At 50.5% G+C, this 23,188-nt stretch overlaps 1 protein-coding gene across 1 annotated transcript in view; it reads left to right on the top strand.

Annotated features, from left to right (window-relative positions):
* Nucleotides 1-22,816, top strand: part of TMEM273 (transmembrane protein 273) — a 33,945-nt gene extending 11,129 nt beyond the window's left edge. Inside the window, exons 2-6 of the mRNA XM_044236607.1 lie at nt 10,933-10,986; nt 11,654-11,794; nt 12,942-12,972; nt 16,786-16,809; nt 22,025-22,816. Of these exons, the coding sequence (XP_044092542.1) occupies nt 10,933-10,986; nt 11,654-11,794; nt 12,942-12,972; nt 16,786-16,809; nt 22,025-22,049 (275 nt within the window). The 3' untranslated portion in view covers nt 22,050-22,816. The remainder of the gene's footprint in view (nt 1-10,932; nt 10,987-11,653; nt 11,795-12,941; nt 12,973-16,785; nt 16,810-22,024) is intronic.
* The last annotated feature ends 372 nt before the right edge of the window (nt 22,817-23,188 follow it).

The following is a 23,188-nucleotide window of genomic DNA, read 5'->3' as shown; positions in this document are numbered from 1 at the left end:
ACATATATTGGGAACTACTTTAGACATGTTATTTCTTAGCCTAAACAGTCAAACGGAATTTAGAAATCTTAGAGGAGAACGAAAGTCTGTTTTGTTGACTTATATTTTTATGAGCTGTGACAGCCACACTTTGACCACAGGCCACATGCTGCCTCCAGTGGGGCCCCCAAGGTCCTCAGCCAGTCTGCCTTCTTCTCTCCATCTTTCAGGATCTTCTTATGTTTGTTTGTTTGTTTGTTTTTGTCTAATATTTAGGTTTTAAGCTATATTTGGTGAGAAGAATAGGGAAAGGTAAGCCTATTCTATCTTTCCAGAAATGGAGGTCTGAGACAAGTTTTTAAGAACCTGATGGGTGGGTGGTTTGGAGGAAGATCTTTGGGGAGGGGATTCTGGGCTCCTTAACGTCTCTCAGACACACAGCACTGATCCTGGGGGATCCTGAAGGAAGGACAGTGTGGTGACCTCCACAAAACACCTGCTGGGAATTCCCAGTGGTCCTTGAACACTGGACAGGAGCCAGCGTGGTTGTCACACAGCTCAGCAGAGTTTTTCACTCACTTCCACGTTAACCACTTGTGCTTCCTCTTTAAAGTCACTGTAAGCATCTCTGTCACATCCAGACCCTCATTTATCCTCCAGAATTGCCTGAACTGCTCCTTTTATTAAATTTGATTCCATTAAATAACAGGCTAATGGTTCTCAGTGAGATGAACGGGCTTGCTCTCTCCTGCTCATCTGAACAAAACAGATGAGCAGCTGGGGAATTTCTGCCTGGAACCCGCCTGCACCCCCTCAGAAACCTATGCAAAACTTTGGGTCGTGTTGTCAAGGAGTTGCTGCCCAGGGGAAGAGGTGAAGGGCCTGGAGCTGGGCTCTTGGGCCACCCTATGATACTGGGACACATAGACATGGGAGCTTTTGCTTTCGGTAAGTGAATATTGATTTTTATCAGGCTCTGTTGTGACACAGATTCAAGCCCTGATTTGAAGGAGTTGACAACCTACAGGAAGGACAGTTGTAATGTGGTGTCTTAGGTACTAAGATAAAGGAAAATGGAGGGAGACAGAGAAAAAGCTCCTGATACAAGCTTGGGTGTCCAGGAGGGCTTCTTGGAGGAGGAGTCTTTTTGAGTGAGAGTTAATTGCGCCCCCGTGTGACTAAAATCCTTTAACAGTTTTCCATGGCTACTAGAATAGACCAAAGTGTTTAGGGTGTCCGCAGAGCAGCCCCATCACATGCACCACCCCGTGTTTCTGCTGTCCAGGCCCATGGAATAGCGTCAAGTTCCTGTCCAGCTGTGAAGGCTTTTCCTCACTTATCATCTGCTCTGTATGGGGTTCATGCTTTTCCTCCCCAGGATCCTGGGAGATACTCTCTCACAGAGCTCCTCACAATCCTAACAGTATATCTGTCTTCATGGGTGCCTTTTTGGGATCTTGTTCCCCCTCTGGGCTGTCACTTCTGTCAGTGCAAGGTGGTCTCACCAGGCCACCGCCCAGCAAATGGCCAGTAACAACACTTGTCCATGGGTTGATTAGTGCCTAGAGTACAACCCCAGCTTCCAGTAGCCAGTCTGCAGGAACTCTGTGCAGAAACAAATCTGGGTGGGATGGGAAAGAAGGAGTTCTAAGAAGAGAGGACAGCCCCTGCCAAAGCCCAGGCAGGAGGTAGGCTGGCTCAGAGGGGAGTACAGAGTGAGGTTGACAAGCGAGCATAGGCCAGGGGAGGAGGAGGGCTTGGTGAGTCATGGGGAGGAAGGGGGGCCTTCTCCTGCAGGGCATTTGCCACAGCCTTGCAGGAAGAGCTTGCCAGCTTTAGTGTAACACTTGGGCTGGCTGGAGGCAAACCTTCTGGGAGAGAGCAGACAGGCAGGGTCTGTCCAGGGCCACACCAGCAGGGTCTGCTGGTTTGCAAGCCCCATTGTACACCTCATACTTGCTTCCCCATTGGAAGTAGCTTGTGGCCTGAGGTCAGAGGCTGTGGCTGAGGTGTCTGTCATAGCTTGTGGCTGGCTCATGCGCAGCCCCACAGAAGACAACGTTGGATGGGGCTGACCCAGGGAAGGCTCCGGAGATATTCAGAGAGGGTCCCTGAGCTGACCTCAGGGTACTAAGAACAGAGATCCTCCCAAGCTGCCAGGGAGTCTTTATTAAGCCACACGTGACACAGGGAGAAACTGTGGTTTCTTGACAGCCTTTCCTGGAGCCAGCCTGACCCAGGTTCCAACCCCAGGACTCCCCTATTCAGCGATGTGACCCAGAGATGACCCCTCACCTGCTGAGAGATGAGGGTCAAGGCCCCAGGAAAAAGGGCCCTATCCCTACTCTGGGGGACACACATTCACACATATATTCAATGTGAAGATTTTCTTTCTTTCCAGTCCTGTTATAAAGGATTTCCCAAGTTTAGGACCTGGGTCAGCATGCACTCATAAAGGAGAGGGGCTTGCGTTTGTCCACCAGGCCGCTGAAAGTGAGGGGGATGTGTCCAGGGAGGAATCCAGCCTTGTGGGGGTCTGGGATCTAGACAGCAAGAGGGGGACTGCTTTTATTTCCATGACCAACAGGCATTCCTTGGCAGAAGACCAGAAAAACTCACTTCTTTTCTCCACTTAGCAAGCTAGTTTGGGAGGCATACCTCAGTGCTGGCCAGAAGTCCAGGGGGGAAATTGAGGCACTGGGGAGAAGGCAGGGTGGGAAGACTGACCGGGCCAGGCCCTGTCCTGAATCCCTCAGCATCCTGGCATTCCAAGAGGCCCAGGCCAGGACCCACTTCCTGCCCAACAGACCAGCCAGGCTTTGGGCCCTTAGGAGGGCTAAGCCTCCCCCTCAGAAAGACGACTCCTGGGGGGTGGACTGCAGGGCCTTGAGTGGCAAGTGGGCTGGGCCACGTGTGGACGGATCTCTAACTTTTAAATATTTAGACTATGGTATGCCCTACACTCTGCAGATGTCAGGAGCTGCCTTGACCAAGAAACACCAGCACAGACTCTGGCGCACAGTAGGGCTCGGAGAACTTCGGTCCTGGTAGATGGAGGCAGGTGGAGTGGAGTCGCCAAGGCGCTGGGGGCTCTCGTGTTGGCTGGGTGTTGCTGTTTCCGCTGCAGTGTCAGGAGCTTTTCCCTGTGGGCCAGGCCAGCTGTCGTCCCACAGCCCCGCCCCCTGGGCACATGCTTGCCTCAGCTGGTCCCCGAGGACTGAGGAACGGAGCTTCTCCGAGGCTGAAGAGCACAGTATGAATATTGCATGAATAATAATAACCCCACCACTTAGCGGTTATGCAGCGCTTTCCCCTTCCACAATACTTTACCATCATTAATTAGTTATTCTGCGCTGCTTCCAGCCGCCCCTGCTCTCTCTGCAAAGGCACTCTTGCAAACGGGCCTTCCCTGGGCTGAAGCCCCGGGATGGAGTAGGTGGGCTGTCCCCACACCTGGCCTCACACAGCCTTCTGGAGGTTTCTGTCCAGCTCTGTGACTTCTGCTGACGGGGAGGATAATCTTTCCCACCTGAGCTCCTGCCCAGGGCTGCTTCCTGGCATGCTGTGCTCCCCACATCTCCCGTGGCCTCCAGGAAAGCTGAGGACACCATCTCAAGGGGGTGTTTGAGGGCCTGTGGAGACTTCCCTCCTGCACCTCGGTCTGCACCTCTTGCACACCTTCAGGGGATCGTCACAGTATTCTGTGTGCGGTAAGGAGGCTTCCTGTGGTCAGCCCCGTTGCGAGTCAGCTGTTGCTCAGGCCGCTGAGCTGCCAGTCCTGTCCTGTCCGGCCCTAGGCCAGTGGCAGAGCAGTGGCAGACTGGAGATTCGGAAGCTCCGATTCTGAATGTCATTCCTTTCTACCCACCATGGAGTCAGTCATATGAAGCACTCATGCCCCAATGAAGGTATTCAAAGAGGGACCAGCACCCTCCACAAGGTGTGTGTATGGTTAGCTGGGTGTCCCCATGGTGGGTTCTCCAGTCCTGCCCTCCCGAGACACCAAAGCAGCCTCACGCGCCCCCTGGCTTCCAGCATCTCCCGCTTCCTCAAGGTTTCAGCAGCTCCCCTGCTAGTTGTGACAGGGTTTGATGTCACTTCCTGCTGTCCAGCATGGGTCTGGGATGCCTTGGGAGGGTCCTGCCCCTGTGGGACAGCTCCCCATTTCTGGAGTGCCCTTGGGTCTACCTTGGGCCAAAGCCGGCTCCCTGCCTCCAGCCCCTCCATTAGTCTGGAAGGGTATCGATCAGTTTAGCTTCTGTAGCTGAGTGTTTTAATCCCAGTGTGTGAATCTTTAAGAATTAATTAGCAAAGATTGCTCAGGCAAAACAAAGTGGGTACAAGTTTTGGTACTGTCTGGTGACCCACCAGTATTATTTTCCTCTTAATTATGAGGTTATTTCTGGAAACTGGAGGCATTTTCCTGTGTGTTTGGGAGCCTTGGGTCAGCCTCTCTTCCTGGTGGCCTCCGGACTCTAGATCTTGCTCAGGGCAACTGGGTCCTGGCTAGCTGTCCCGTGCTCATCTTCTGGAAAACCCTGAAAGCCTCAGTTTACCAGTGCCCCCTTCACTGCTCTGACTCACCGAGCTGCCTTTTTTATTCCCAGGCCCTTGCTCTCCCTCCGCCTCTTGGCCGTTGCTGGTGCCTCTTCCTCTGCTTGGACACCGGTCCTGCCTGGCCCATTGCTCAGTCTCCCACCTTCACTAGGTCCTACTTGTCCTTTTGTTTTTAATTTAAATAATGCTTACTCCAGGGGCCCTTCTCTGACTCCCCCAGGCTGGGGAAGGCACCCCTCTGTCCTCCCAGATGGGTGAAGGATGCACACTTCCATGTACGACCGGGACCCTGTGCAAGGAATTCCCTGCTCAGTGGGCAGGGTCGGACATCAGGGCACATGACTGGCCAGGCCCGGGCTGCTGAGCTGGGTTTGCTGAGCAGGTGGTCTGACCTGGTGTGCCCTCTGGCTGTGGACAGAGGCCCCTCTGAGCCTTCTTTGTGCTGCTGTCCTTGCTTTTCGGTTTTCCTTTTACTGTCTATGTCTAGAACATGCACGGCTTCAGCAGGTACGGGTTCTGCCCCGGAGTCTAGGAGCTTTCCTGGGAAGGGGGAACACCACCACCCTGGGAGAGGAGCAGTGAGGCCTGTTTCCGTGGAGCAGGCCGCTGCAGTCTGGCTAATGAGACCAGAAGGTGGGATGGAGCAAAAGCAGTTTCGGGAGCTTCCTGGGCTTGTGGACAGGGAGCCTGAGGTTTCTTCAAGTCACAGCCGTGTCAGGGGAAGGCTCGAGACCCCAGCACACACCCAGAAGTCCCTGGGAGTCAGAGTGCTCCGTCAACGGAGAGGACTGAAGAGGGATGCTTACTGCACTGTGCTTCACCTGGGGAGACAGGGGACCAGGGGAGACAGAGGCATCCACAGCAGTGGCAGGCACGCGTGTGCCATGGGTGTGCCCAATGTGCTCTGCGGGTGTGCTACAAGAGCTTCCCGTCTCAGAGTACAAGAGCAATGGTCCCTTGTTTCTCCTTGGCTTCACTTTACCTCCCTCCTGAGCCTGCATTATCACTTAGTACTGGGTACTCAGTCTCATCACTTGAAGCCATTTCTGGATTCATGCTCAGTTGTTTTGGGGTCACTTCCCAGTTAGTTTCATGTTCCTCCCTTCCTGCTTCTCTCTGCATCTCACAGGAAGAGAAACTGAGTTCTAAGGAATCTCACCTCTCATCCTGGCCCTGGAGACAAGCTGCTTATTCTGAAACATGTCCTTTGTGCCAGAGAATGACCTGTGGGACAGTGTACATGGAACGGGGGCAGAGGTGTGACAAGGTGGCAAGGGTGAGCCTGAACAGACACAGAGAAAGGGGACTTTCAGAAGAGGTAGCCTTGTGCTAAGTCTTGAAGGATAAGTAAGAACTTTCCATGGGAACAAGGCAGGCGTTGCATCGGGTGGCAGCGAGCATCGGGCAGAGGAGCGACGGCTGCTTAGCCGGCAGGTCCTGCTTGGGTCTATCAGCGGCTGTGCTGTGAGCAGCTTGTTCCCAGCCAGCATTCTCTGCTCCCCTCCCTGCCTCGCCAGCCCGATTTCCGGTGATGCTTTGTGAAGGACCTGCCACCCAAGTCCTCAGGACTCTTCTGACTGCAGATGACAGTGACTCCGCTCAGATCATATTAAACTAAAGGAGTGTTTTCTTACAAGGTGACCGGTAAGTAAAGAAGAGGTGTTTCAGGCATAGCTGGATTCAGGCGTTTAACATCTATCTTTAGGACTTGGTTTCGACTTGACCCTCTTCTGTGGGGGCTTCTGTCCCAGCAGGTTCTCTCCATCCTGTGGACCTTCCTCTGCCCACTGTTACCAATTCCAGAAGACACCCCTGTTTCTCCATATTTTCCTCAAAGTCTCAGAGTTGAGTCTTACTGGCCTGAATTGGATCACCTGCCCCACCCCTCAACCAATCACTACTGACAGGAAGCTGGAATATGCTAATTAATCAGGTGCTCCTGTATTCGCCCTGGAGCCAGCCCTGGGGGAATCACATGGAGGTAGTTCCCTGAAGGAAAGCTGAAGGATTTCCGGGTCAGGGGAAGGGTGTGGACCACACAGCAAGTTTCCATCTTGCAGGCTCCCCTTCAGACTTCTAGTGAAGATTGAGGTTTGCAGGAAGGTGCGGGACATCATCCATGATGCTCTGATTTTTCCTTCTGTCTCCCTTGTCACTCCATGAGCTCCTTTATGGGGGACAGGGGACTTGGGCTGCTCTCAGATTCCCTGTCCAGAGCACATGGCAGGCACTTCCTCACAGCATTAAGAGAGGACGGATGCCTGTCTAGACACTCGAAGCCCCTTCCTCTGGTTGGGAACATTAGAATCCATGAGATCTAAAGTTAGGAGCCACTCTGCAATATTTAAGTTCCAAGATGAAGATGACGGGGCATCAGTTGACAAACACTTAGGGCGGCTTCTTCTTATTTATAGCTCAGATACTTATAGAACTACATCTGAGGGCTTGCACGCCCACTACCCCACAACTGGAACCACATAGTCTGATTCTGCCCAAATAAGGGTGGTGAAGACTTCCAGCCCCCATCGAGGGTGGGTCTGACAGGTGTTATGGGCAGCACAATCGGCCTGGACATCAGGGATGGGCTCTCTGTGGATCAGGTTCCAACTGAGATGGGGCAAGGCCACGATGTACCCTCAGCTCCGTCTCAGAGAGTAACCCCATTGCTGCCTTCCCCTGCAGGTTGTCCTTTCATGTCCCAGGCGAGGGGATCCAGCCAACCTCAAGGCCTCAGGACCATTTACTGTTGCAGGAGGCTCCTTTCTGTTTGGAAATCACTGGCAGAAGCAGGCGGGGCTCTAAGTGACCAGGGCAGGAGGGTCAGCAGAGAGGAGAGCTGGAGACTGGCTATTTCAGCAGGGAGGGGTGGAAGAGTATCCTTGGGCAGCAGAATGTTCAGAGGGGGCATGAGGAGGAAGCAAGGACTCTAGACTCAGAGCCACAAGTGCCTCTGTGCACCCAAGGAAAGGGCACCATCCCTTGACAGGTATAGCCTCAGGTGTGTGACTTCGTGGGAGCTCCCGGGGGCACAGGAAGACTAGGAGGGTGGAGACTCATCTAAGAAGAGGCCTCTGCTCTCTGTGCCAGGCAGCAACCAGGGCTGGGCTCTGAAGCCTCTCCTCCTGTCCCCCGTGCCTGGTTCAGGGTGGACGGCCTGAGGAGTGCTGATGGTCAAGTCAGATTTGGCCAATGCTGTGCCTGTTATACTGCTTGGTGAACCAATCCACACAGTCCCTCCATGCCCCCCGGGGAGACCAGCCTTGGTACAGTCAGCCCCTGCTAAGGCCCTCTGGACTCTCTCCTGGGTTGGAGAGTCTGTCCTCCGGATGCTCAGCTTCCTCCTCCTGTTTGCAAGAGAACCCAGAGAAATGCAGCAAAGAACATGCCCTGAGACTTCCTCCTGGGGCTCCCACAGGTCTAGATGCTGAAGGTCTCTGGCTGTGCCGCTAGGGCCATCCATCCTCCAGCTAGTTTGCAGAAGCAGGGCAAACGAGCACTGGGGCCTCGCAGGGGGTCTATGGCCCAGGAGGGACTACTCCAGTTCAAGACCCTGGCAGGAGGCGGGGCTGGGGTCGGCTGGGCTAGCGTGCTTATGATGGATCCTCACCCAGGGTCTTGTTAGAGCTCAGGGCAGAGATGCGGAGAGCAGGGGGAAGGCTGCAAGGAGGGAGTTCCCTCCCCAAGGAGGGGAAAGGCTGCCGCCGAGTGGCCATCTGGCTGGCTAGCAGGAATTACTGGGACCAATGTGTCCACCGCCCATTTTGTCTGCCTGCAGCTAATTCAGTCCCCGACCTCGAACCCAGTAGGGGAGCCCTAAGCCCCAGGAGCCTGTTTGGGGACAGGGATTAGGGGCAGCCTCAGGGCTTGGGGCCAATACAAAATGGAATGTGGAGAGTGGTGTGTCAGTGCGCGGTGGGGGTGAGGAGTGACGGCTGAACCGAACCCCAGCCCTGGAGTCCCTGTCTGGGAAGGGCAGAAAGAGCCAAGCATGGAGGACCGTGTCACTGGTGAGCCAGGCTGATGACGGAGGGAGGCTGGGCTGCCTTAGGGCTGCCTGCTGAGTGCTGGGGCCCAGTGCTGTCAGGGAGGGCAGGACCTGGCTGGTTTTTGACACTTCAAATTCTTTCTCCTCTTTCCTTATGCGCCTTGCCATCAGAGGTCTGAACTCCTGTGGCCCACCTCTGTGTGTCCCTGTGTGACTGAGTCTCTTTGTGTTTCTCTCTCTCTGGCTCTCTGACTTTTTCCATCTGCAATTCCTGATCTGTGATCTTTCTCCTTTCCCCATTGAAGTTTCATCTCGTGCTCATATAAAGTTTTTACGCTGCATGCATTACGTGGAGAGCGATGGTCACCAGTGGGAGACCCAGGAAAGAAATCTGTGTGTGAAGGGGATAGGGGACAGACTGTCCCTCTGTGTGCCTAGCCCTGCTTGCTGATTCTCTGACCTGCCCTGTCCCCTGCCTGCTGCCCAGTGATGGCAGACTGGGGCCAGACTGGTGTCCGGAAAGAAGCCAGGGTGAACAGGGGGCATATGAAACTCTCAATTTTGGGCATCCATCTGGAAGTCAGTTCCTAACCAAGCTACTCATAACAGCTCAGGCCAACCACATACAAAATAGAAGATTTTGTCCCATCCCTGGAGTGGTTTTCAAGCTAGCTGGTGCAACAGATTTAATGTAAAGTGGAGCTTAGCAGGAGCTTGGGAGAATTGACAAGACGAAGGTCATATTGTATGTGGGGGTGTCTGTGATGTTTAGGTGAGTGGACAGAAAGACAGAAGTCATTGACTTTCCAAGAGGACTTGTGATTAGAGCACGTCTTTGCACTTTTGCTTCATAACTCCCCGACTTTATCCATGGACTAAGTGAGGCCACCAGAAAAATCTCAAACTCCATGATGATTATCCCTTCCCCACCAGACCCATGCAGAGCAAGATGCCCTCTGTAGAGTGTTGACCCAACATGTCACCCCAGGCAGCATTGTCCGTAGTCAGCAGATAGGGCCCTCAGTCATCATTCAAACTCCGATAGGTGGGGAATTGGAAGGCGAACTTCCCTTGGAGCTAAGCTGGGAAAGATCTGGCCCCTCCCCATGAAGTCACCTGCTTCCTTTGAGAAGCAGGAGTCGTGGCACTTCCTGCTTCTGCCTTTGCCTGGAAGCTTGTACCTAGAACCAGGTTTGGATCTCATTGTCCACCCACCCCAGCCCAAGCCCCTTCAGCCTTTGACCTTGTGGCTTGTGGCATCATTCTCTTAGCTCCCTGGGATTCAAGTTTGCAGGGTGACACAGGCTCCCAGTGCAAGTGGTGTGGCTCTGGCCCTGGTCCCGCCACATTCTGCCTCCCTTGGCTTTTAGATCCATTATCAAGTCTTCAGTGTCTCTGGTTCCTCATTCATCACATGGAGATGATAGTAGCACCTGGTTCCTGGAGCTGTTGCTGCAGCGTATTCATGCCACAGCCAGTGTCACCTCCAAGTCAGTGGCCAGTTACTGGGCACCTTCCCCTATAGCTCTGCCCCATAGACCCCTTCCGCTATAGGCTTGCTGCTTTGTCATGGGTCTTTGAGGGCTAGTCTGCAGGACTGTGGCCCCAGTGTGAGCCCTGTCTCTAGAAGGAAGCTTTCAAGCTCTGGCCAGAAGCGTGAGGCAGCCCTGCGGCATGACCAATCACCACCATTCATTCGGCAACTTGTGTTGATGCCTCCTTTGTGCCAAATGCTGTGTCAAGTGTTAGGGGCAGAACACTCTTCATGGGGCACAGACAGCACAGAGCAGGGACTGGCAAGAAGGTATGGGTCAGAGCATTCATAGTTGAGAAGCGCTTAGGACGGAGGGTGCTTGGCACCCAATAGTGCACCACTAACATCATTAAATAAATGGGGTGGTCTTTGCCAGCTGAGAACAGCCCCCATGGGGGCACACAGCCAAGCCAGGCATGGGGGGGGCTCAGGAGGACATAACATGGGAAGCAAGAGGAGAAGATGGGGCCAGGCAGAGGAATGGCCCAGAGGCAGCAGATCCCTGGCCCAGGTGGGCAACTAGGAGCTGCGTAGTCTGCCTGGGATGAGAGGCTTCATGGGAATGACAGAAGGGGCTAAGGAAGCAGACAGTGGTTGGTGTGGGTCTGGGAGGCGATGTGCAAGAGCCAGCTGAATGGAACTGGATGGAACTCCTGGCCTGGGTTGGAAGGAGGGTGCTGAAGTCCCGGCGAGGCTCCAAGATGCTCGTGGCAACCAGCAGCCCGCCTCTGTGTTCCTGAGGCTGGAGGCCAAGCGTGCCAGGCCTTCCTGGACCTGTGGGAGATATGTTGGGGACAGGGCTTTGGCCCTCCACCCCTGGTCTGATCACAGCCACCAGTTTGGTTCTAACCAGACTCTGGGTTTTCCTTCTTTGCAGATGTTGGAGGAGCTCCAGTGTTAGCAACAAGCAAGTCTGCTGGGGCTGAAATTGGTAGGTGCCCAGCTTCCTCTTTGTGCAGGGCTGAGGGGGGCAGGAGGGGCGGGGGTGAGGGGGGTGCGCTCAGAGCCTGGCGGATTTCCTGTGGGTCATCACAGAACAGGGCAGCACTCACTTCCACATCCGCCCAAGGACTAACACAGCTTTACCTCGGGGGCACAGACCTGCTGGAGAGCCCTTCTCCAAAGGGTCCCGAAGTCACCAGGCCTGCCCTCCTCTGATATGGAGCTCCAGCCCCCACAGTGTCCTGCACTCTGCCAGGCTTCCCACTCCTCCCTCCACCTGCCTTCAAGATGGAGTCAGATCTCTTCCTTTGCCTTCTAAGCTTACCATGGAGCAGGCGAGCAGTTGACACGTGCTCCATGAGTGAATTAATGCAAATACGAGTGAGGTAGGGCTACAGGAGGCCGGAAAAGGGAGCCATCAACCTCTGGGAAATGACTCCCAGGGTTGAAGACAGTGGGATGGGGTTCCAGGAGGAGAAGGTGGGGGGTAGCTGAGGGGCAGGGGGCACATGTGGCCCTGGGCTTCAGCAGATTGGATGTCCACTTTTCTGGTGACTTTGGACTTGAGCCTGAATGTGAAGGGGGCTGTAGAAGAGCTTTGCAGAGTGGTGACTGACGGATGGACACCTACGGTTGCATTCCTCCCTGCCCTGCAGATATCAAGTACGCCCTCATTGGGACGGCTGTGGGCGTCGCCATATTGGCTGTCTTCCTGGTCCTGAAGATCTGCATGATCAAGAAACATTTGTTTGATATCGACTTCTCCGACTTGAGAAGCCCAAACCCAGGCTTCAACGGTAAGGGAGCAGCGACCTCTGGCTCCATTCCACCCTGCCCAGACCAGGACAGTCCCGGCAGCCTGAGACGCCAAGGGCCCCACCACTCCCGAAACTTGGCCAGAGAAATACTGACAGACTGGGTTGGAAAGAAACGCAGAGGCCTCTCTGTGTCTCTGTCTATCTCTCCCCCTTCCCTCTTCTCTCTGTACTTTTCCATTCCTAAGAATCAGATTTCTTGGAGAAAGCTGGGAAAGGGAGGTGAGTTGGCTTTGGACTGAAGCGTTTATTCCCGTATCCAAAGATGTGACCAGATAAAATGAATCCCAGGAGTTGATGAGTCTGGGTGGGTTGTGGAGGTGCTGCTGAGTGGCTTTTTTTTTTTTTTTTTTGTAATAACCTGGGCTGGTCCTACTCAGAGCAGTGCTGTGTCCCCTTGGTCCGAACAGAGCCGGGCCAGTGTGAACCCTGGCGTGGCTCTCGGTGTCCTTGTGGCACCTTCAGGGAGGCTTATCCCGCAGGCCCAGCAGTCAGTTTGTGAGTTTTGATCGCAAAATGCAGCACTGATTGGCATCCCCTTTCTCTCAAGATGGGACTTGCAAAAATTATCCCCAGTCCCGTCAGCCTGCTTAGTAATGGGATCATGATGCAGTTTTCCATGATATTTTCCCAAGGGTGAGGAGGAACGAGCCTCACCGTGGCTCTGGAATATAGGATCGTTATCCGCGAAGATATGCAGAAGGTGGAATCGGAGCCACGCCCCTCCAGGGCGTCCTGAGATAGCCCCCACCCCCGCCCACTGCACGAGGGGCTTAATAAGTCACAGGACTTTGCTGACCATTATTTTTGTATCCCTATGATCACAAGGGGAGAGAAAGCAGCCTCTTCATCACATAGTGGGAGACGTGGTGGATCCCCTTAGACCAAGAGGGTCTGGGAGTGGCAAGTGGAGGGGTTTGATGAGGAGTGATAGGGAAGTCTCAGTTAGGTGCCCTGCTAAGGGGTGGCTCAGTGACGGGACTTAGGTAGAGAAGCTCCAGCAGAGCCAAAGGAGAAGGACGAGGAGTGGGCACTCTTAGCTCTGCCTGGCCCCTGCTTGCCTGGCACCGAGTGAGCCGCTCCACTGATCACAGTGTCCCCTTTCTAAAGCCCTGCTTTCTCCCTTTAGACACTGCCACACTAAAGAAGAGAGTCCCAAGGTAAGGTCACTATTATGGTAAGTGTGGGGTATCATTCTCCCTCCTGTTTTATTCTTTGTGCTTCCTTGCCTGTCATCTTAGCCCTTTCTGCCACTCCAAAATGCTTCCTGGGAGACTAGAATGCACCCCATAGCCCCTCTTCCCTTCTCTGGTTCAGTGGGCAGGAGTCATGAAAGTGAGGGGCCACAAGGTACAGTAGCCAAAGGGGGTTTAAGCTCGCCTCTGCATACCCTCAGTTACATTCTGCCTCACCTCCCCCACAGAATCCCCTAGTGCATTCCCCCAGCACTCAGAATGAGGTCCCTAACCCTTGCCATGACTTACTTGGGAAACCTATATGGCCTGCCCTGGGTTACCTGGCTTCCCTGCTGCCATGATCCACATTGCTCTTCTGCACAGAGACTATGTCCTCTGAGGGCAATCCTGCCTCAGGACCTCTGCACTTGCTGTTTTCTGTTACATGGAATGCTCTTCTTCTAGATAGCTGCAATCTTTGCCCTTCATTTGCTTCATATTTCTGCTTCAAGGCCACCATTTCATTTTAGATGGCCTGTTTAAAATAGAAACCCTTTCCCTTACCTAGCTTTATCTTTCTTCATGTTACTTTCCATTCACTGACATTATGTGATATACTTCTTCTTCTGTTTCTTTTGATGGTTTTCCCCCTGAAGTGTAAAGTTCTTGAGGGTGGGATCTTTGTTTTCATCTTTGTAGCCCTGACATTTAGCACCAAGCATGGAACAGAATGGGTACTTTTTTTTTTTTAAAGATTTTATTTATTTATTTATTTGACAGAAAGAGATAACAAGTAGGCAGAGGGGCAGGCAGAGAGAGGAGGAAGCAGCCTCCCTGCTAAGCAGGGAGCCTGATGCGGGGCTCAATGTCAGGACCCTGGGTTCATGACCTGAGCTGAAGGCAGAGGCTTTAACCCACTGAGCCACCCAGGTACCCCAGAATGGGTACTTTTATATGTGTTTAAAGAATGAATGAATGAGCTTTTGGGCATGGGCTAGGTACTGAGCATTGGGAGAAGACAGGCTCCCTTTCAGTCTGCAGGGGACACAGGCACATCCTAGATGCTTGTTGCAGGGTTTTGGGGTCGGGGAGAGGGAGCTGTGACATAGCTAAGCATGTGTTGCCTTGTGCCTGGGGCATACAGAGCAGTCCGGGTGGGAGGCAGGATGTCAAGGAGCTCAGGCAGTGCTGGGATTGCATACAGAGGGGTGAGAAAAAGTCCTGGGGAGGGGGGGGAAGAAATAGAAGTGTACACAGAAGGTATACCGACGTGTGTCATTGTGCACATCTGGGGAATAAGCATTCCGTGTGATAGGAGCAAATGCTTCATACAAAGGTCTGTAGAGCAGAGGCTGGAGAGGAGGTAGTCTTACTCAGGGTCTTGTATGCTAAGTGAAGGAGTCTGTACCCTGTCCTGAAACTTCTGGTCAATCAGACAGATTCTAGGCAGAAGAGGGATGGGACATGGTTTCCTCTGTAGTAGCATGGCAGGGGGCGGGGACATCTGCTAGAGATAGGGAGACCTGTGGGGAAGCCCTTTGAGGACCTTAGACCTGCTGCAAAGCCCTGTTGGGCAAGAATCAGAGCGATACTGAGGTAAGGGGTCCAAGACCTGGTTGCTGAGTGAAGGTGCAGCCACCAAGAGGGAAGAATCCAGAATAGGAAGGTCCCCACGCGGCAGTGCCCTTGGGAAGTAGATGGTGGAGCAGGTTTGGGCAGTGGGCTGGGGGGCTGAGATGGGGAGTCCTTTTTTAAACACAGTGAATCTGAGACTTCTGGAGACGTCCAAGTAGAGGGGGCATTCCGGAAGGGCTGGCATGCAGACAGAGGTTTGGGCTAGGTAGGGTGGTGGGTTTTAGAGGGGACCTGGAACCTGGGCTCTCCTCCAGTTCTGCCCCAAAGCCTAGCACTCAGTAAGTGCTATAGCGTGTGTATGGGAGGAGGGGTGGACATGTGGGGGAAGAGAGAGACTGATGCTTGATGCCTCAGGGCTGAACTGGAAGTGGATTTTCTCTAGAAGTTTACTTTCTTGAGGATCTTCCCTCCTTCAGATATTCTGGTTTCTGGAAGGGGCTTCTGGAAGAGTATTTCATCGACTCTGCCTCCAGGCATTGCCCCTTCTTCCCCAACTCTCACTATCTCTCTGTCTCTCTGTCTGTCCCATGCTCTCCCACCTCCCTCCTCCCTTCTCCCATTCCTGCGTTGTATGGCCACCCCACAGGGGCCTGGGCTGAGGGAGAGGAGTGTGATTACAGTGACCATCCACCTTGTCATCCAGGAATTTGGGAGAGTGAAGAGGAATTGCTAATAACAGTGGTAGGACGAGGGTAAACCTGGATAGTTCTCGGAGAACTGGAGCATGTGGTCAGCCTCGGTTTAGTGGGACTGTGAGGCAGTGCTCGTCAGGCCCCACGATGGGCACCAGGGTCTCCTCTTGCTCACAATGTCACCACCTCTGCACCTGGGGTTCTCACGCCGGGGAGGGATGGGTGACCAGTCCCAGGGAGCTTTTGGAAACATGTGGAGGAATTAGGGGCACTACAGGCTGGGGGACCACGATGCCATGTGTCCCATGTCACACACACACACGTTCATACACACCCAGACCCGCACTGGCTAAGGTGTCGCATTCCTCTTTATAGAAGAAACACGCTGAACAGCTGTCACGCCAACAAGTCCGTGAGACCGCTTATGGGGGAAGGTTGAATTTCAGGTTGGCTGGCTCCTACACCCCTGTCTTTCCCTACCCTGAGGGACCTTCTCACTGGGGCAGCCCTGTCTCCAGGCAGCCCTTGGGGGATTGGCGCGGCGCGAGGTTCCGCTGAGGGTGCAGCTGGGGCCCAGTGCTGGGAGAGCATCGTCGTCCTGGCTCACCCAGGCGCGGCGTTCCTGCTGCTCTGAGCTGGGTGCTGACTCAGGCTCTCCCACTAGAGAATGAAGGCAACCTGACCTTCATCAGGGGTTCAAACAGGGCTCTGGGCCAAACGGGGGTATGGGAGGCCATGGGCTGAGTCTGGTAGGGTGAGAAGGATTAGCTCCTGACGTAGGAGAAGCGGGGAACTGGGAATGAATAGAAGAGCCCCAGGCCTAGAGCCTGTATTGCTTTTTGGGGGTCCAGCTGGTCTCTGGGGTGGGGAGTACATTGTGGGAGTCAGTTTTGCGTAGATGGGGGATGTCTGTGATAGCGAAGACTCTGCCCACAGTGTGGCCTCCGGGGCCCCCTGCTGGGCCACCTGCATGCTCCACCATGCAGGGTGGGGGCACCCTGGGCCTGTGGCTGCAGATTGTTGTGGCCAGCTGTGACTCTCTGTCACGACTTAGGGGTCGTAGTGATCTCACCACCGACGGGGGTGAGTGTGCCACCTTGGCCTGTCAAACCACCCACATGCATGGAGGGGCATGAAATGGAAGAGTTCCCAAATCCTAATTTTCAATCCTGGGCATGTGTACACAGGGAGGGAAGGGAGAGATGCAGGGCAGGGGCGGCAGGCGGCTGGGTGGGAGCCCTCCCCTGCTCTGGGATGTAGCCTCCCCCACCCCCGCCCCACGTGCAGGGAGCTGTTCTTGGCACGGGTCACACCAGAGCGCCTCTGCGAACAGAGCTTGTCGGAGAGGAGGGAAGCACGCTTCAAGTTTCCAAAAGTAACACTAGATGGAGTCAGGCGGAGTCAGGAAGAAGTTAGACCAGAAAGAAAAAGCTAAGGACAGGCAAGCTATTCTCCTGGAGCAAAACTTCGCATGTGCTTTTTTTGTCATGCAGGAATGATTTAATGAACACCTGATTCTCCTGTTTTGCAGGTCAAACCTCAATTTCTCTGAAAGGTGAGTGGTAAGCATGATGGGTCGCTGGTTCTGAAAGGGAGAGAGGCAGTGGCTCTCCAGAGGCGGCCCCCACACAGGACCGGAGAGGATTGCTAGCCAGGAGCCACGCATTCCTCCTGCCTCTCCTGGGACGCCAGGAATCCCCCTCCTCCTCCTTCTCCTTCTTACTCGTTCTCCTCCTCCTCCTCCTCCTTCTTCTTTCCCTTCCAAAAAGTCTTAATTTAGTGGTACTTCAGGAAGATTTAAAATGAAGCTATGGGACTTTTGCCTGATTAAAGCTGAGAAAATGAGATTTTAGAAATAAGGTAGTTAACTTTCTTTTATTTGCCCAGATTTTCCCTAAACGTCAGTCAAACCATGAACTTGCCAACTTAGTCCATGAGATTAAAAAAAAAAAAAAATCCAAAACTTTGGTGTCCTCAACGCTATTGATTTGATGGAAGTGTCTGTTTCCCCTGTTGCTTTTGGGTCTTGCAGTGGACGAAGTCTGAGTGTGCGGGGTTGGTCACAGGTCACAATTCCTAGGCCCACTTGCCTGTGTCTCATGCATCACCTAGGTGCTCTCACCTTCCTTCTTTTTGAAAACTCTTCAAATCACCAAAGAGTTGAAAGAACAGTGGAAGAAAGACTTATACATATACTTAGATTCCCAAGTTAATAGTCCCCCCACTTACTTTATTCTGTACACTTACATTTTTGCCTGACCCACTTAAAAATTAGTGGAAGTATCACCCCTAAGTTAGTAGAGATATTTCACCCCTAAATGGTCACCATATGATGACCACACCCCAAAAATGACCAGGATTTCAGTACTATCATTCCTTACACAGCCCACATTCAGATCGCTCTGATTGTTTCCAAAGAATCTTTATAGCTCTAGTCTTCCAAACCCGGATGCACAGTATTTGATTTTGTCTCCATTTCGTCTTTTTTTGTATGTTTTGTATGTTGGACGACACTGCTTTCTTTCTCTGTGGCATTGTCGATTTTGAAGTACTTTTGTATGATGTCCTGTCTTTTGGACTGGTCTGTTTCGTCATGAGTAGACACAGATTGAGACTGTTGTCAGAAACACCACGGAAGTGACATTATGTGTCCGATATTGTACTACATCAGGAAGCCCATGATGTGAGGGTCTCATGGTGGGCAATGCTGCCTTTGATCACTTTTTTTTTTTGTTTTTTTGTTTTTACTTATTTATTTTTCAGAGGCAGGGGAGAGCACAAGCCAGGGAGCAGCAAGTAGAGGGAGAAGCAGGCTCCCTGCTGAGCAAGGAGCCTGGTGCTGGACTCAGATCCCAGGCCCCTGGGATCATGACCTGAGCCAAAGGCAGACGCTTAACCTACTGAGCCATCCAGGCATCCCTGCCTTCGGCCACTTGAATAAAGAAGTGACCAATAGATGTCTGTGTTGGGGAGACAGATTGTCCTCTTTGTAATTGGTTTATAACCTGAAGGGTGATACTTTGAGACCATGTGAACATCCTGACCCCTCAATGATCCTTCATCCAGTGATTTTATATCTGTTTATATCCATCTTTGAATCAGTTATTATATTGGAGGTTACAAAATACTGAGTTTCTAAGGGTAGCATCCCTTCTGCATTTAATAGCTGGTATGCCTCTGGATAAAAAGACTTTTTCCTTTCCCCCTTTTCTCTTTCTCTTACTTGTTGAGTATCATGATTGTGGATTTCAACATATTATAATTCATTGCCATCGCAGATCTTTGTGATGCTCAAATTGTCCCCATTTTGTCCAGTACCATCACTTCTTGGTGGTTTTTGAGCATTTCCTAGATTTTTTTTTCCTTCTTCTTCATTTCCTGGACTTCTGACACCACACAGTATTCCGGGCTCACCTTGTACTGACTGCTCAGACCTGGTCACCCATGTACCTACCTGGCTTGCTTGCTTGCTTTCTCCCTTTTACCTTCCTTCCTTCCTTATTTCCCTTCTCTCTTCCTCCCTTCCTTCCTTCCCTCCACTCTTTCTTCCTATCTTTCTCTCTCTCTCTCTCTTTCTTTCTCCCCTTTTCCTTCCTTCCTTCCTACCTTCTTTCCTTCCTTCCTTCCTTCCTTCTTCTCTCTCTCTCTATCTTTCTTTCTTTCTTTGATATGGAATAGCTTTTAGAAGCCAAGATGTGGGCACGATGTGTTCATGGCTGCTAAGACATGACCCTCTCAACGGACAGAGTCAGGATATGTATGTTTAAACCACAAACTCATAAGGCTCTAAGTTTTCCTCACTCTGTATTTCTGTTTTTTCACCTTCAAAGTGAAAACCCTGTTCCATATAAATATTTTTGCTCTTTTGCTCTATCCTCGAATAGTAAACAAAATAATTCCACAATCACAACACTCTACAACCACAAACTTGCTTAGTAACTTGAAGATTTCTTCACAGTTCTTTTTCTTCTTAGAATTTAGCCTTCTCTCTGTACCGAGTATTATAATCAAACGGAACTAATTATTTTTTCTGTGTGGTTATGCTATCAATTTGATATGGGGTTTGTTTCCTTTTATATGCTATTTTAATGTTTCTGTTCTTAATTCTTTCAATTTAATTCTACTTTTTTGAGTTTGTAAAACATACATATAGTTCAAAGATTAAAAAATATGTAAACAGGTGAACTTAGAGAAGTCTCCCTCCCATACATGTCCGCTCTGTCCTGTCCCCACCCACTGCATGGAGGTAACTATTTTCAAGTCTTGGCTTTTTCTTCCCATGTTCTTTTTAAAAAATATATTTAATTAAAATTATATATATATAATTTCCTTAAAATTAAAAAAAAATGTTTACATACATACATATATTTTTTCTAGTTCTTGTAAGGTTTTATTTTTTCTTTGGCTCTCTGATCCATTTAATACATATTGTGGTGTGTGGGATGACACATGGATCCAATTTTACCTTTTTCCCAAATGGTAATTTATTTCAGTATCATTATTGAAAATATTATTTTCCCCAGTTTTATCTGCAATCTTTATTGTGTTCTAAATTTCCGTGTGTACTTGGGGTAATCTTAGACTTTATATTATTGTTCATGGTATTTGTGAGTATTCACATGCTGGGACCACGCTCTTACTCATATGGGTTCCATGGTTCGCTCCACCATCTGGCGCACTCCCATTGTGCGTCCTATTCAGGGCACATTCTTGCTATTCTCTTCTAGCTATTCTTGAGTATTTGTTTTTCCATATGACCTTCAGAACCAACTCAATCTATCCATGGAACAAACACCTCTGTATTTTTGTTGGGGTTGCATTATGTTCATATATGAGACTGAAGACGATTGACTTCTTTACAATGTCCTTCATGGAAAGGTGAATCTTTCTGCAAGTCCATGTTTACGTATCTGAAGAGAGTTTTCGGTTTTTACTTTATGGGTTTTTCTCATTTCTTGTTAAGTTTATTCCTAAATATTTTTCTGTTTCTGTTGCTTTTATGAATGGAGTCTTCTGTTATGTCTCCTACTGGGTCATTGGTTGCTTATGGATTATATCTGTATGTTAGTGTTATAGTGACAGCCTTACTGAATACTTTCATTGTATGTGTGTTCTTCTTGATTTCCCTGAGTTTTCATAATATTATGTCATCTGCCAAATTGTAGATTTTCTTTCCCAGTTCTTATGCCTCTAATTGTTTCCTCCTCTCTGAATGCATTGACTAAAACCACCAACATTAAATAATAGTAGAAACAGTGTAAATACAGTCTCCCAAAGTCTCTTTCTCTTTCTCTTGATACCCAGCCCAGGTCTGCAGCCTGATTCACCTGCTGGTCCTGTTGGCAGCTACTCTTCCAGCCTCTGTCCAACTTACCTTTCTTGTACATTGTGCCTATCTCTCTAGGGGCTGGTGACACAGCTGTACATAGAGGAATGACTGCCCTGTCAGAGAACAAATTCCTCCATGGAGAAGCTCACAGGTGCCCCTTCCCCAGCTCAGGGCATTAGGAGAAGAAGGAGGCTGCCTTCTTGGTTTTCCCATCTTCTGTAGACATCAGCATTCCAGAGCAGATGCTGCATAGATCCAGCCACTTTGGATCTTCTTCTTAACAACATCCAAAAGGGCCCTTTGAGCTCAGAACTTGTTAAAGATGTTAGAAGGGATGAACTTTATGTTGAGCCCTTGGACCTCTAGCCCATTCAGCTTAAACTCTGATTTTTGGACTCAACACATTTTAAAGGAGAAGCACAAAAAACTCTCTTGGAACTCCTTTAGACTTCTCTGTCACCATCCTTGCTTGTTTCCAACTTGCTTACCTTCCATGTTGCCTCTGCTGCCATCAAGCTCTGTAACCCTGACCTCAATGTGTGTCCTTGGTCCTCTACACGTAGGATAGGTAGGTACTGTCTCTTTATGGCTTTTGGCTTGGTTTATCTCATTGCTGCTTCTCTCTGCCCCATCTTTCTAATATGGTTGTCCTTTCTCCTATGTTAGATATCAAGGCATTGAGACAACATGCACAATCGAATGGCATAAACAAGTATGCAACATTCAATGTAAACACAAATATGCCATTCTGTTAAAATTATGACTGTTACAGGAAATGGCAGTGAATGTTGGTGTGAATTCAGTCTCTGTGCCTGAGGGTATGGGTGAGGTCTTTAGTTGAAAGTGGCCATAGCAGTGGGTCTGTGCCCTACTTTCAGCCTGAGCTCTACTATATTGGGGTCTGGTTTGGTGACCTCGTAGTTTCCTATGTGTTCCTAATTTTATGTAGATATAGAGATAGAGATAGATCTGCTATGTATGGACAAGTCTCACGCTCTATAACAGCACAAGTTCAGACTTGAATGTATAAGTTTCTAATTATATTTGCACAGGTCTATCTACCTGGTTCCTTGTAGCATCTTCCCAGGTTGGTACAATCTCTTCAAGTACATAAAGTGGCATTTTCCAGAAGATATGCCTTTTAATCTTTGGGAATGACTTCTTCCCTTTTTCCACCAAAGTGGGTGAAGTTTTGTGGCTCGAGGTTTGGCAGGCAGAAAACAACCTCTCAGTTGAGCTCTATCTGAAAAGCTCCCCCTTTTACCTAGAAGCCACTGGTCTTCACGTATGTTGCACAAGGAAATGTCTCACCTTGCTAAGATATGCTGATGAATTCTTTCATAGCTAATTGATTGTGTGTGTTGCATAAGCATATGCCATAATTAGTGAGAGCATAATCACTCCGTCAATAGGTCTTCCTGATGGTTCTCTTCTTTTCCAGAGATGAACGAGTGATTGAGATCTAAATGAGTGGCCTCCTTGGGAAAGGTGGGGCAGTCTGGACAGTTTCAATCTCAGGGATGTCATGAATTTGAGCTTCCAAAGCTGGTGATGGACCTTCATGTGGACGTCAATGCCCAGGCCAAGTAACAGATGGAATAGGGTCTACAGCGTTTCTGTCCTGAAGGAAAATATCAATTCTCTTCCATGAGAAGTGGACTCAGAAGAGGGAAGCATGAGTACTTTACCCAGCAGTAAGAAAGGATGGAAGCCAATAATCCACACTGTCTATCCTGGTGCTCCTTGGTGGAGTTGTTCATGATTCTGTGATAACATTGTGTCCATATCAATGAAACCTACCCAGAGCAAATGGCTCATGGAAACGGGGACCAAAGTCAAGACACAGCCTGCTTAATACCACCATTTATCAATAGGTAAGCATCATTTTTCTAGAACTGATGGCCTCACCTTTTCAGTTGCCATAAGAATCCCCCATGTGAATATTCAGGATCCTTTAGACATGAAGACTATGGGGGTAGTCTCTGGTCTGAGGAATGAAAGACTGACCTTCCACAGGAAAGAATGGAGGACTGGGCCAGAGTGAGAGGAAGGGGTCTGAATGGCCACGGAATGGCCTACAGCTTTGCAGCTCTACACAAGATGAAGCCAACAAAGGATTAAATGAAAAAGCCAATGGTGTGCCTTGTAGGGACAGAGTGAGAGGAAGGGGTCTGAATGGCCACAGAATGGCCTACAGCTTTGCAGCTCTACACAAGATGAAGCCAACAAAGGATTAAATGAAAAAGCCAATGGTGTGCCTTGTAGGGACCCACACAGATGTAAGGGATTATTGTTATGTTTAGAGCATTATTTTGTGGTTATTAGTACAAATCTGAATGGCTTTTGCCTAGAGGACATGACCAACAGAGGCTTAGGAAACGCCCATCTTTTTATTATTGCCATCAACTAAAGGCTGTGTGGCACAGGCCTCATTAACATTTCTCTCCCCCATACTCTTAACCCTGTATTTCTGGGGCTGCATTCTTGAATACTCTTTGCCTTTCCAGTTCAGCAGAAATCCAGGTGGTTGCGTGGGCTGGTTCTCCTCGGTTTGGGTTCTTCTCCTTGTGTGTGATGAAAGATGAGCAATATTTCAAAACACAGT

This window comes from Neovison vison, chromosome 2 (assembly GCF_020171115.1).
Source record: "Neovison vison isolate M4711 chromosome 2, ASM_NN_V1, whole genome shotgun sequence".
NCBI lineage: Eukaryota > Metazoa > Chordata > Mammalia > Carnivora > Mustelidae > Neogale > Neogale vison.
The sequence above is the reverse complement of the archived record's forward strand: the minus strand, read 5'-3'. Positions and strand labels throughout refer to the sequence as shown.